Source organism: Lepeophtheirus salmonis, chromosome 7, assembly GCF_016086655.4.
Source record: "Lepeophtheirus salmonis chromosome 7, UVic_Lsal_1.4, whole genome shotgun sequence".
In the NCBI taxonomy this organism is placed as follows: domain Eukaryota; kingdom Metazoa; phylum Arthropoda; class Copepoda; order Siphonostomatoida; family Caligidae; genus Lepeophtheirus; species Lepeophtheirus salmonis.
The window spans coordinates 29,954,673-29,969,122 of NC_052137.2; the positions used below are offsets into that span (position 1 = coordinate 29,954,673).

The 14,450-nt window shown below is 32.3% G+C and overlaps 1 protein-coding gene across 5 annotated transcripts in view; it reads left to right on the plus strand.

Moving 5' to 3' along the window:
- nab (NGFI-A-binding protein homolog) overlaps positions 1 to 14,450 on the plus strand; it is a 53,235-nt gene that overhangs the window by 23,098 nt on the left and 15,687 nt on the right. For 3 of the 5 annotated variants that reach the window (XM_040716301.2, XM_040716299.2, XM_040716303.2), the window contains exons 2-3: positions 3,949 to 4,050; positions 4,568 to 4,705. In XM_040716301.2, the coding sequence (XP_040572235.1) occupies positions 3,949 to 4,050; positions 4,568 to 4,705 (240 nt within the window). Of the gene's footprint in view, positions 1 to 1,117; positions 1,290 to 3,948; positions 4,051 to 4,138; positions 4,280 to 4,357; positions 4,514 to 4,567; positions 4,706 to 14,450 lie in introns of those variants that run through there. The other 2 variants (XM_040716302.2, XM_071889824.1) reach the window with 2 other exon arrangements.

Below are 14,450 nucleotides of genomic sequence, written 5' to 3' on the forward strand. Positions count from 1 at the left end.
TCTTCAAATCCATGTCATTCATTAATTATATGTGGTGTCTCAACATAGAAAAATCTTGCACAAAAATCTTAAACTATATTTTACTTCATGTTCTTTTATTATGACGATTTGACTGTTTTAAGGGTAACTTGCGACATACCCTAAGGGTTAATAAGAATATTTTGTTGATTAAAATTAACGGTAATTTGTCAAAAAACACAAATCAAGGGTTAATGGCCTAATTGTCGTAACTCAAAAATTACAAATATGAAGTTTATTGCCTATATGCTATCGTAGAATTTTAATATTTAATGTGAATACTTAAAAACAAAGAAATTCAGACTGTTCAAATGAATTTCTTTGATCCATTTTATTGTTAATAAAAAATTGGAAAAATTATTGAAATCTTGAAACATATTAAACAGACAGCGTTTCCATGTTTCATTCTGTAAAGTGAATATTTGAGTCACTACAATAATTGTTCTCACTCCACGAAATGTAATCCACTATCAATTTTGAGAAATATCATTTTAACTGGTAAATTTTAGATCCTTCCAAAAGTGTATTGAAGTCTTCTTCCATAAAATTCCAATTGATTCCTCCTTCAAATCCAAGTCACTTATCTATATTTATTTTATCTCGTATTTCCGAAGTTACTGTTTTATAAGTTGTACATAATTTACATTTGAATTAAATGCAACTTTTTCAAATCCTTTTTCTGTTTAATAATATAATTACAATCATACAAACTGTTAGTTTTTTTATTTTTGCACTTTTTAGCATCGTCCTGTATGACTTGTAATAAGGAAAATCGAAATGCACATCTTTTTTCCTAGAATAATATATTATAATTGAAAATGAAGAAACTCTAGGTTTTGGATGTGTCCTCTCTCTTTCCATGAACCCGCTCCTTACATAGTTACTTACTACTTCTTCTGCCCAGGGCATCGAGGGAAAACTCATGCACACACATCCATGAACATAATATGTATTCAGATAGATAGATACTCCAATCATAAAATGACTATTAAACTTTTTATAATACATAGTACCCAAGTCTCTTCACTGATGCATTTTAGGTAGATATCTACAACTATTTATTCATAAAAGACGCATAGATAAATGTCGTCTTTAGTTCTGTTTTTGAAGGGACTCTGTAGAGATAAGTGAAGTGTGTGCAGTTACATACTTGGAACGAACTTACGGAAATATCATTGAGTGGGGAATGAAACAACAGTCTGTTATATTTCAAACCATGCATTTATTTAGAAATGCTTTTAAGTCCATGATGTTACTCGATTTTGACCAATGTATGTATGAGAGTATAATATACTATCTTATATATATTTTTTTTCTTACTTCATTGCATCATTCATAAAATAATGATTCAGCAATAATATGTATTATGTATATGTAGTGAAGGAACATTTATTTGAGTCCATATTTATGTTGCATTGTAACTTTGTTTGATTGTGGTTCTGAGAAAGAGGTATTCTCATCGAGAATTTATATGTAGGTATACTCTATAGCTTCAGTAGTCGTACATGTAATGTTTGGTGGAGGTGATTCTTTAAAAAAATGCCATGTTTCCATGCATGAGACTCTCTTAAGATTATAAGTGCATTAATTTTTTATAATTTTGTGATGGGGACGCCTCCGTCATTTTTTTTATATATTGATAAAGGTCATAATTAAAAGCTGTTTGACCAATAGGAGTCTAAAAATTGCGTGGAAGGACTCATTTTACTTATCTTTATGTATGTACAGGGCTAATGGTAGTGTTCACATTGATAATATACGTACCTTGTGTTAGGCCATTGTAACGCCATTTTGAATTTTTGACGTCAGCAGGGTTCTCATTGGTTCATTTTTCTTCTTTTAATAATGGAGTCCTATTGTACTTTGCCAAATTTATAAGGAAATTTTATACAATATAAAATAACTTTCCTGCCATGTACTGGGTGAAAAGGAAAAATATTTACACACTCATACAATTCAAAGTTTATAAATGACGGATTTTATACAAAACATAGTATTTATACAATATTAACTGTCAGCAAAAATTTCTTATTTCTTAATTGAGCTAAGAATGGCATGAGAGAGTGGAGAACAAGGCTTAAGGTCTCAGCTTTACTTCAACTGAGGTTTCAAAGCTAATTGGAGTGGTTAAGAAGACTGTTTTAATTTAAAAAAGAAGGTAGAAGAACTTGGGAACTTTGTAAGGAAGGATAACAGTGGCAGGAAGCCCGTTATCAATGGTGATAACTTTAGGAACATCATTGGGAGAAGTCAACTTGGCCACCTTATAGCCCATATGTTAATCCTTTTTATTTTTTATTTTGGGGACATGTTGATAACGTCAGGAATGTGTAAAGTGAAGGCAACTGTCGAATAGACCTGAATCCGGACTTCACCCGTAAGTCTCTTTTTATAAGAGGATTACTGCCATAGTATCAGTCGATGGTAATATAATTGAATAAAGAAATAGCGGACAGTAACGACGATAGTTTAGTATATAATATTATATTTATATTATTGAAAATACCAAGTGTTCGCAAAGTCCTTGACCACTTTGATTCTGCTACAAATAACAATGTGGGTCAGTACAGAATGAGGTTTTATAGGCAAACCTTAAAAAAATACTTATAAATTTAAATATTATGAAGATAATTATTTATAACTTTGACTTCAATTAAAGTCTTCAGATGAGGTTAGGAACCAGTATCTACTTTAGCATAATTGACATCCTCCTATAATGTGACTCCACATAGGCTTTGAGGTTGGTGATGTTGAAGTGGCGGTCTCTACAGGCTTTTTACTCAATAGGCCACCATATTGAAAAGTCCAAAGGGTTGAAATCAGGGAAGTGGGGAGTCTTTAGACCAAATATTTACGTTTTCTCTCATACAGGCTTGAACCATGTTGGCTGTATAGACTGGAACAACTATCTTGTTGGAATGCCTTCTTAAAAGTCTTATGGATCTATGGCAAGACTTGGCTCTTCAAGATCTTTAATTAGTCAGCTGTTATTAGGCGGTAGCGTGTTGGAAAGGAAATTGGCAACATTTTTTCACCTATTGAGGCAAAGCATCATCACTTAGAGGACTATCCCTGAGACAAGCTTTCTCACTTTGTACTCTGTATGAAGGTTAAATTTCAGCCTCTTAACAATGTCAGAGTTGCTATGGGCGCCATTGAGGAAATCTCTATCCTTTTTCCTTCCATTTTTATCAATAATAAATATATGTGAATGTTATAATACTTTTTCGTTAGCTAAGAAATCCAGCTTCAGCTGAAATAAGTGGAAAAATTTCATTGAAACTTTAAAAAACCTCCTAATTTTTTGTGATATGGGTGGTCAAAAACTTTTCAAACCCATAATATATGAAGAATTCAAGAATATATTACAAACTGTGTATTTATCTAGTGTCCACTCTGTGCACATATAATATAGTAGTGATGAGATACCATTAGTTACATGATGTTGTTTTCTTGTATATTTTGCTCCTCACTATCCAAGGGGAATGGAAAAGTAAATAATAATAATAAGAAAAAATCTATGTGTGAGATGAGCAAAAAAATATATCGTTTCTTTTTTGCTCATATATATAATATTTTGCTATTCCATTATTGTGCTTTTGTTTATTTGCTATACGCCCTATGATCTCTCTCTTTCTATGCCAAAAGAAATCTTTGCAAAGTACAATTGTATTTTGGGGGATGTCTACAGGTATAAGTAACAAAGTTACCTTGTTTGATCAAATGAACATATTTTGTAATCGTCCAACTCCCTAAAGAAATTGTTGTATCAAATTACGTTAACAATTAATTTCACTTGAATCTGGGACAAATGTACGTAATATATGTATAATGTAAAAGGAGAGATTCCTTCCGTTAATTCAAAAGTTCAATCAATTGAAATGTGTTGTGGGTTGTCAAGTAATTAAATCTTCATAATTTCTCTTTCAGTTACTTCTACAGGTCAAACACTAAATGAATCCGAGCTACAATTATATCGCGTCCTTCAAAGAGCGAATCTCCTCTCATACTATGATACGTTTATTGCTCAAGGTAATAATCAGTCTTTATAAGTGTTGGATAGGTCTAAAAAAAAACCCGCAGTCCTAGCTATCAGTCCGGTACTAATAAATTTTCTCAGTCTTAGGACTGGTCCTTATCGGTCTTTTATGGTAACTGCAACAGCTAAAATGACGTAGTTACTAACTACGTCATTTTAGCTGAGGAAGTTTCATCTTAACCTCTTTCATAGAGACAAGATACCTGAAGTTTGAAGAAGGATGTATGTGACTAGAACTTATTATTATACATTTGAGTTTTCACTGATAATTTTCTTCGGTTTTATATTCTTCAATCCTAGCTAGAAGTGAAGAAAATAAAAATATATCATAGGACTGAAAGACTGACTAGTCGGTACTTTCGACTGTTGAATGTTAAAAAGGATCGGATCGATAAAAAAAGTACCAAGTAGTCAATCAGTCCTAGGATCGATCCAACACTAATCTTCATTCGATTTGTATAATTGTTGATATGTTTATTTATATTAATGCATGTGTATTTTTCATTCTAGGTGGTGATGATGTTCAACAGTTATGTGAGGCTGGAGAAGAGGAATTTCTCGAAATCATGGCACTGGTTGGAATGTCAGCCAAGCCTCTTCATGTCAGAAGGCTTCAAAAAGTCCTACAAGATTGGATAAAGAATCCAGGTAAAATTTACTTACTTATCGGGTAGTTTTATTAGAGCCTGCAGATCTTGCATCTTTTGAGTTCTTTCACCCGGCTCTTAGTATTTTATTTAATATGACTATTATTAAAAATTTGACAAAAATAAAAAAGAAACTTCTATCTGCCTCCTACATACAGTTTAAATAACATGTCACAAGAACAGCAGAACAAAGTTTTCAAGAAATTCTATAAGTTTGATAAAGGGAGGGGGCTTGCGAGGATTTCTAGTCTATTGTGTGAGACTTGAGAGTCCTAGAATGGGAACACTCGTTGAATCTTAAGAAATACGATGAATAATGTGTGGAAAAAAAACAAAAAAACAACAACACTTCACTCCTAAGTGATGCACGAGCTTATTTTGTTGGAACTGCGTTTGAAAATATTCAAGCTGACCCGCTTGTCTTGCGGCCTATAAGTTAACCTGCGAATCACTACTGCCCAATTTTTTGGGTTGATAATTTTTTTTAATTATTGCTAGTAAAATACCAATACGCCTTGGAATTCTAGACACATCGAGTATTCAAGTAGGTAGCTTAGTATGTTTTAGTTTATTTCCTCTCTTGAATAAACATAATTTATTTCAAATATTATTAAATACTGGAAACATATAACTGTATGTTATAATTTGATAATACAAGCATATATACACTCACAAATATTGATGAAATATTTAAGACCTAAGCCAAATTGTATTTAAATTGCCAACATAATTTTTTAAATACTTATTTTGCACCCGTCAAGCTTGGAGCTGGATGCCTTCATGGCGTAGATGAGGAATTGAATTTTCACGATCACGGTTGTGATGATATACTTTTGTCATTGATTGAAAAAGTCCTTTCTGTTCTCTGAGTCTCAGAAGCGTTATCCTTTACTAGCTCTACTGGAGTGGAGAAAACAGGTTTTTAAACTGGACGCTCCGACAGAAGGTGTGAAGCTATCTCTCTTTCGGAACTGCAGAAATAACATTTAAGATATTCTTATAGGGGTATCCTTATACTACCAGTGTGCCTGTCACAACTCGATACCCGAATCATTTCTCAGATAGATGGAAAATATAAATTACATTTTTCTAAACTCCACCTGCTCATCTACACTTTGGTAAAATATTACCTGTGTAATTTTAAGTTATGTGGTTATTTTTGCGAAGGTTTGGTGTGAAATGATCCATTATAACAAAAGTCTATTAAAATCAAGTAGAACATCATTACTGCGTATGAAAAAAATCATTTGAAAGGTTTAAACTACCCATTAATACACCCCCCTCCCCCTCTCAGAAAATAGTCGTGACGTACCTGAAGTTTTTTGAAGATGGACATTTGGGTAATTCTATGTCAAGTGGTGTCGATACTTTTTGGAAATTTTTGACATGATCATCAGCGATTTAAATAACTTTTTGTAAGGATATTTATTCCAACAAAGGAACAATATTTCTGAATAATTTATACTTATCCAAGCAGAAGGTACTGTTTTGGAGTCCCTCAATGTTTAGCCCTTTTCGAAGGATATCCGAACTTCAGTCGGATATAAGTCCAATTAGACTCTAACGATTTAAAAATTGTTTGCATTAAAATACTTACAAGACCAATTTTTAATTTAATTTAACTTTTATCAAAAAATAATACTTATCCAAAAAATGCCTCGAAAACATTATTGCGAAATACTAAAAGTAGCTCCCCATCCATGCTTCTCGTTGGATTTTGCCAATTTTTTGTTAGAAGTTTGACCTAGTCATACATTATAACTATGCAAAAAATTAGAGTGAGGTCTCAATGGAATAATCTTCATTGAAGTTAGAATATCCTGCGAAAAGGTCCAAACTTTGTAGGACTCCGAAGTGTGCCATCGTGCTCGCATAAGTATAAAATTTTACACATAAGTGTTCTTTTTTTTAGAATAAATATCCTCACCAAAAATGATCAAAATCAGTGATGTTGATGTTTTGAATAATGGATTTTAGGGGTAAGCTGTCTTGTATCCATCAAATGATCTCTCTATACATATGCATATCCATTATCCTGCCTGCTTTCTTATACTCTCTTCTCAATAGTTGCCTATCTATTGACGTTATACCGTATGTAGTTTGCAGTACTGTGTATATTGTATAATACCCCCCGTTGTTAATGCGTGTGTTGTATATATGTATATACCCTTTTGAATACCTTTTCCCTTCCATCAAGTATATTTCTTGGTATTTCTTCTTCTCTCTCTTTTCATACACATATATAAATATATTCCATCATTAGCTGAATCCCCCTTCGTTCTTTCATACTATCATCTCTTGGAGAGCAGGACTAAGGATATATATATATATATCTGTAGAGACAGAGTAATATAATCTTTTTCAAAGGGCCCTTGAAGAAATAGATAGAAACTACATACTAAGGTGTTTGAATTAGGGGATACTGGCAAAGATTGGAAATTTCAATTTTTATTACTATCCCTAATAATACGTGGGATAGTACATACGGATTCTACTCTACCCTCCCCCCCTATGATTGGTAGGATGTAGTTGCATGGATTATGTAAGTATAAGTATAAACATTACAATTACTTACCACCTGAACTAGGAATTGTCTTCGACGTCCATATACATTAACTATATTTCCTTTTTTAAACCAAGACACAAACCTAAGAACATTGAGTTCAAGAGAACAATTTCTAACGAACGAGTTGTCCATTGAGCTTCGTAAACAACATAATTAGTGATAATGCGATGAACGAGTTTATTTTTGTTGGAGCTTCAGGGGCTTGATCCTCTACAATTAAGGAATTTTTGTTTTTGTCGTGCAAAAATGATTTCTTTGCGTGGAAATATTTTAAATACCCAAATCGCTTCATTTGTTAAAATTTATAATGACCACCACCAAAAATTTTAATTTACCCCCCCCATTAAAATTCTGTCGATACCCCTGAGCTGGGAGTTGTATAATTGTGAAATAAAATAACACTATTGACGTCGCTAGGCCCTTTTTAAGGGGACTTTGAGCCTCTTAAAAGTTTCTGAAGCCCTCCAACTTTTTGATTTATAAATATATATAATAAACCTTTTTACATAAGTACTTATATAACCGTCTTGATAATTTTTGGAGCTCCCCTAATGATGAAAATTAGCTACGCCCCTACACAACATGACCTACAGGCTAAAAGTCAATATTTGCTGTGCAATTTACTGGAATTGGGGGAAAAATTACACGAGTGATCCTTTAATATATATTCAACGTTTAATTATATAATTATGATTAATTAAAAGTAGAATATATTATGAAATATTTCCATCTATTTACCATAGGTGTAAAACCCGGAGATAATCTGGAATCCCGGGAGATAAACATAGTAGATGTGTAATGTAATAATGAGAAAATAGAATAAATAACCAATTCTTTTTTCTCCTCCAAATGAATCTTTTTGTACTTGCATGTTTTCCCCTCGGTTAGGGAGTGGAGGGGGGAGACGAAGAAGGAAAAAGGAGGAGAGGAGCTAGTGAGGAGGGGTGATTGAAGAACTTCTTCTTCTTTTAGTAGAAGTAGTAGGGTGGTCGAATGTATAAAGAAGAGCTTTCTCTTTCAATCTATGTATGTCACGTCACACATACATGTCTATGAATGTACTTTGTGTTATAACACTTTCATTTTACACTTAATGAATGAGTGAGTCTCCCTCTCCCTCTAATGAAATTACATCTCTATATATAGACGTTTGACCTATTCGGCTGTATTAATCACCCATAACCTGGACATTACGTAAGCATACAATGGTATAACTAAAACAGTGATTTGGAAGTGGGACTCTGGTGTACATCGTTTAGGTCTCTGTTAGATTATTAAGGATATGAATTAAAAAAAGTCTTTAGAAATATCCTAGGTACAAAAATTTGCTCATAATTCGCTCCCCTTCTAATACAGCAGTGATAAAAAAGTTGGAAATCACAAGTCTAAAACATCAACACCTCTAATGTATTTAAATGAAATTAAATATTGTTTAGCTCTGAATATCCCTATTATTATTAGGAACTATGTACTAAAAAGTACGACCGCAAATATGAGGGAGAGTAGGTTTTGAAATTGTAAACTACAGTTGCAATTAAGTACATACATTAACACATGGACTAAAAAATCTCGGCTTCACACGTATAGATGTGGCTATTTTTCAATTATGTGCCTATTTTTCAGTTAGCATCAACATTCAAAAGACAATTATCAAAATTAATTTACAATCTATTCTTTAGTTAGTGAGTTATTGTGCTAAGTGTGACGACGCTATTTTTTTTATTTCCAAAACAATGAATATAAGACAATTTCGTGTTTCCATTTTACAATGCTTATTGTTGTGAAAAAATACAGTTCTAGCTATGCAATGTCTTGCAAACTGTTATGGAGCCTCCGCTCCATAAAGCGATTAAATAATAATAATTTAAAAAAACCCAATTTTGAACGTGAAAAAAAAAAGTGTTTTATTTTTTAAGCCCGGGATATTTCAGCCCATGTATTATGTGTACAAAATGCATACATTTTGAGAGGAGCAAAATGCCAAAACTTGCGTACTTTCATTGTGTATGTTTCATGTCATTATTTTTATTGGTCATCCTTTTCTCCCCAGAAAGGAAACATTAAAAGAGGGCTCAAAATCAGTTGGGTGTAGTAAACCAATTCACATTTCCAACTATGTAATCAATATTCACTAGTTTACATTGTTGGTAATTCTTCAGAGCGTCTGAAGAAAATCTAATTCATATTCAACTGATCAAAATTGTTTAGAAATCACTGATTAAGGGGAAAAGAAGTGGAAACATCAACAGCTGACAAACGCGTACATTTTTGTGGGTTTGGTAGGTAATGCCATCCATGTATGATAGTCCAACAGTTTGAGAGTATTGGGCATAATTATCAAATAACTACCAGCCAGTAGTTATATCAGGGTCCTTTCTCTTTTTGAAGGAATTGTTTAGAGATAAGCTATGACTGTAATATGTATATGTTGTGTACAAGTTGTAACTTTTATAATCAAATTGTACAAATTCCAACCAAAAAATGAAATGAAATATTTTAAATGAAGGATTCATTTACAGCACTTCTTGGGTTGAGTATAATGCAATAATCTACTATTCCATGGATGATCGATATATGAAGCTTCTAATTTTGACTATTTGAATATAAATTACAAAAAATACATTTTTATGTGGCACATTAAAAAGTTCAATTGCCCACCATTATATAACTCATGAATACATAATAACCATGTAATTTTAATATTTTTCAAAAAATGAAAGGAAGGTATCAATGAATAGTTGGCGATTAGAATGAGCAATGTTGGAATTAAATAATGTATTTTAAGATGAAGAAATTGCAACTTGCACTTGACTAACACAAAGATGTAGAGAGTATTTTGTTGTCCACCATTAATATTTATGTTTCCTTTCGCATAATCAGTGTCATAACTTTGATTGATTGAATTACCTCTTTTTGAGATGTGGGGGATTAATACTCAATTACCTTTAATTATCATAATACTGTCAACTAAAAATATAATGCTTAATGCGTATAGATAAAAGAGGCTAGATGTAGGAGTAGTCTAGAAGTATTATCCTCTAGGTTAGTGGTTCTCAAATAGGGCTACGCGTACCCCTTGAGATACTTGGAGCCACTCATGGGGGTACTTGACATTTTGAAAGAATATTTTAAAAATGGTACATAACTCAGGGGTGTCCGATTGGGGAGTGCTGGAGGGGCTGTAGCCCTCCCCAAAAAATAATGGATTTTTTCTGACTAGGAAATGTAATATTTCAAATTAAATTAAATTTATTGTGAATACCTATGGATTTTTAAATTTTTGTCAAAAATTTTTCCTCAAGAAATTTAATATTCATTTTTATTTATTTATTAGATTTTATAATTTAAATTTATTCTAAACAATTTTGGATTTTGAATTTTTTCCAAAGAACTTAATTTTTTAGAATAAATATGGTTGTTATAAATTATTTATAAAAAATAATTTTTGGAGAATAGCTGTGGTTTTTGAATTTTTCTCTGGAATAAATTTAATTTTTTTAAATTTTTTTCAGAAAAATTTAATTTTTGGATTTCTTTAGAGAAAAATTCTGAAAAAATAAATAATAATAAGAAAAAATAAAAATAGGATCCTGCCACTGAAGCTAAAAATGTTTTGTGCTGGTAAGGGTGTACTTGAGTTAATTAAATATTTTACAACTGGTACATCACTAAAAAAAAAGCTTGAGAGTCCCTGCTCTAATTGATGGTTTTATCACACGTAAAACAGTAATTGAGTGAGTACTTTATTACTAATGAAAAATAATTCCATAGTTCGAAAGAATTGACCAACAAAATTTTTGGCCTTTCTCCCGTCTCTTTTCGGAAGAAAGGTTCCATGAACAAAATTATCGACTAAAAAAATATATATACATATATATTAGGGATGTTGAACAATCTTAGATAAATGACGCCATCATAGATATTTAAGATTTACGTCATCATGCATCCACCCTCTATAATTTTAATATGTCGATTTAGATACTTTTTTGGGACACTTGTTTTGTAAAAATATGACAATTGAATTGTAAAAAGTCCACTTTTTGTTTACATTCATTTAATTGGTCAGAAGGAGTTGCTCCGATTTAGCATAAGTACACATTATTGTATTACATTTGCTCCATCTCACGTAGAAATTTTCTTCAAATTCCATATATATAATGTATATTTCTTTCTCTAGAAATAACCGAGACGGGAACCTAATTTATACACTGATTAGTCTTAATTCTTAAAGATGAATGACAAATGTTTAAGTGTTTTAATGACACTGAAAGTTTTATAAAATTGATTTAAATGCTAAAATGAGATACTTTACAGTATACACACGTTGTTACCTTTATTATACATCGCAACCTTTCCTCCGAAAAAAAACCGGGGGGAGGGGGAAGGCCCAAAATCAGTTAGTAGTTAGTTCATTCTTTCCAACTATAGAATTGTTATTATTCAATCATAGTATGGGAATTGTTCACCACTAAAAAAAGAGCTAAGTTTATAATTCGACCAATCAAAGCATTGCAGAAACAACAAAATGCACTGTGTATAATATGTGTGAAAATGATGCCTAGTAGAGGGCACTTTAAAATTTGAGGTTTTTTCAAGGACCGATTTTAAGTTCCTATTAAGTAACTTTAGAACCCTAATGTAATATAAATTAAAGCCACATAACGACTGAAGAGATAAATTCATTAATGCTCCATATTATGTGATGGATGAGCCTTTAATCTCCTTTCTCGTTAAGGGGTTTCTGGTTTTCATGTACAATGTATATATATACTAGGGACACTACATACTGTATTGATTGGAATATGTTGTACTAATACATATCTATCTATCCATATATTGTATGTATGTGTTCTGTTCGCATGTCAAATTCTACCCTTTCCCTCCTATTTTTTATTTATGTATAATTTCTCTTCAATTCTCAGTGAGGCTTCTTCTACCCCCCTCTCCTCCTTCCAATGTATTTTTCTTTTTTACTTCCGGGACTGGGAAGAGAATATATACATATTATATTCTTTTTCTTACTGCAGAGTCTGGAACTTTTACTATTAGGGTAGGGAATACATATATATACTAGGTGCGCAGTTGAAATTTGGGCACTTAAGAAAAACATTCCTCACATCAGCTGAATAGTTTATTGTATTGACACCCCTTACAAAAATAAATAACAGAATCAATGAAAAAATACCCTCACAAAGAGGCAAATAATCCAGATTCTTGCTTCATGTACTTCCCACGTAACATTCACCAACAGAGATCCTAAAATGGCTCAAGCAAACTATTTTTAACGTTTAAAAGGTATTAGAAAGATTATTCAGTTCTTTTTTCATAGACAAACGTTTAATTCTGGCCGAAAGCAATATTCCCACCAGTGGTGTATATGTATAGTCCTTTTTTGGGAGGGGGGAAATCAAGCCTCCATCCAAATGTTTCTGGATGCCCCTAAAATTTGTATCATATTTATAGTACAAGTTGTAACTTGTATAAGCAAATTGCAAACGAAAAATGGGATGAAACATTTTAAATGAAGGGTTGACTTACAGCACTTCTTGGGTTGAGTATAATGCAATAATCTAATATTCCATGGATGATCGATACATGAAGGTTCTAATTTGACTATTTGAATACAAATTACTAAAATATCTGTACTCTGTGGCACATTATAAATTTCAATTGCACACAGTTATATGACATATAATTGCATAATAACCATGTAATTTTAATAGATAGAAATGAAAATTAATATATAGTAATTAGAACGACCAATATTGTACTTAAATAATGCATTTTAAGACTAATAAGTTGTAACTTGTATAGTTTGTAATATGTACAGACATCGTTACTTGTACAGAACGTAATATATATTTAAGTAATTATATAAGGGTGTTGATTACTTTTGGGTTCAGTGTCCTCTCCAAATTATTAAATCTAGCAAACACATTGGTGCCCACCATACTCTCCAGATGCCCATCCACTTGACTTTTCCTTTAAGCAGTATGTCAGGGCCTGCCGGAAAAATGTTCCAAATCACTTAAGACTTCCGTTGATGAACATTGGAATTCCATTAGGCTTCTAGACCCCCTTATGGATCCCTTTAAGGAGACGACCGAAATTTCAAGAGCTTTTGCAGAAGGTGAGCGCTGCTGACCTCCTGAAGGAGGCAAATAACCCATGACACTAAGGCTGAAGGAGGGTGAAAACTTCAGAATTTCTTTGAAGGAACACTTCCCTTCTTCGGAGAGGCACGTATTTGATTCAGTGCATTTTCTAAGGACAGCAGAGAGTCTCCAAATCCACTTGTCAGAGCTTGCAGCGGCGTATTCAGGCCATTATCAAATTTAATGGAAGCTATATTGACGATTACAAATGGGTTCAACTCATTCTGTGCATCCTTGTAGTAAATTGTTTACCCTTGTTTCTGAAAACAAACTTGAATAGATTCCATATTCAAAGTGTTTTGTTTTCAAACACACACCCCGTATATATTTTTTTTAAAGTAATGTGTCAAGTGGGGAAGGGAAGAGGAGAAGGAGGTAAGCTGGGGCTAGTCTCCCTATCTGGACTTTCTCTACCCTCATTTTCGATTTTCTATACAATATTCTCTTTATTATTATTATTGTCTGAATTTCTGCTCCAAGGAAGGGGCAACGTGAATAAAAAGGATGAAAAGAGAGAAAGAATCATTTGTCATGATTGAAAATCAAGATCCTTTGAACTCCATTTCCCTATGGTGATGTGGGCAGTATTTCTATCATTTCATATCATATGTAATATGTTGATCATTAGTGTTGTATTGGTTTACATTTATTCGGTCCACACCCGTATTAGCATCGGTTCTTGTTGATGGTTTATTCAGGCAAATAGAATACCTCAGATATTTATTAAAGAGATGCTTTTATTATAATGCAATATAATACGAAAATGTAGAGGCGTTCGCAGGACCTGTAGCAGCACCCTCCCCCCTCCCCCACTAAAAATAATAATGAGTAAGGAATGTTTCCTAGATCACAAAAAAAAAAAAAAAAATCCTTAAAATTTTTTTCGAGAAAAATTCAAATTTTTCGTCAGTAGCTATGGATTATTAAATTTTTCCCACCAAAACTTTTATTTTCTGTGAATAGCTATGGATTTTTGATTTTTTTTGTCAATAGCTTTGAATTTTTGAATTTTTTTCCCATAAAAT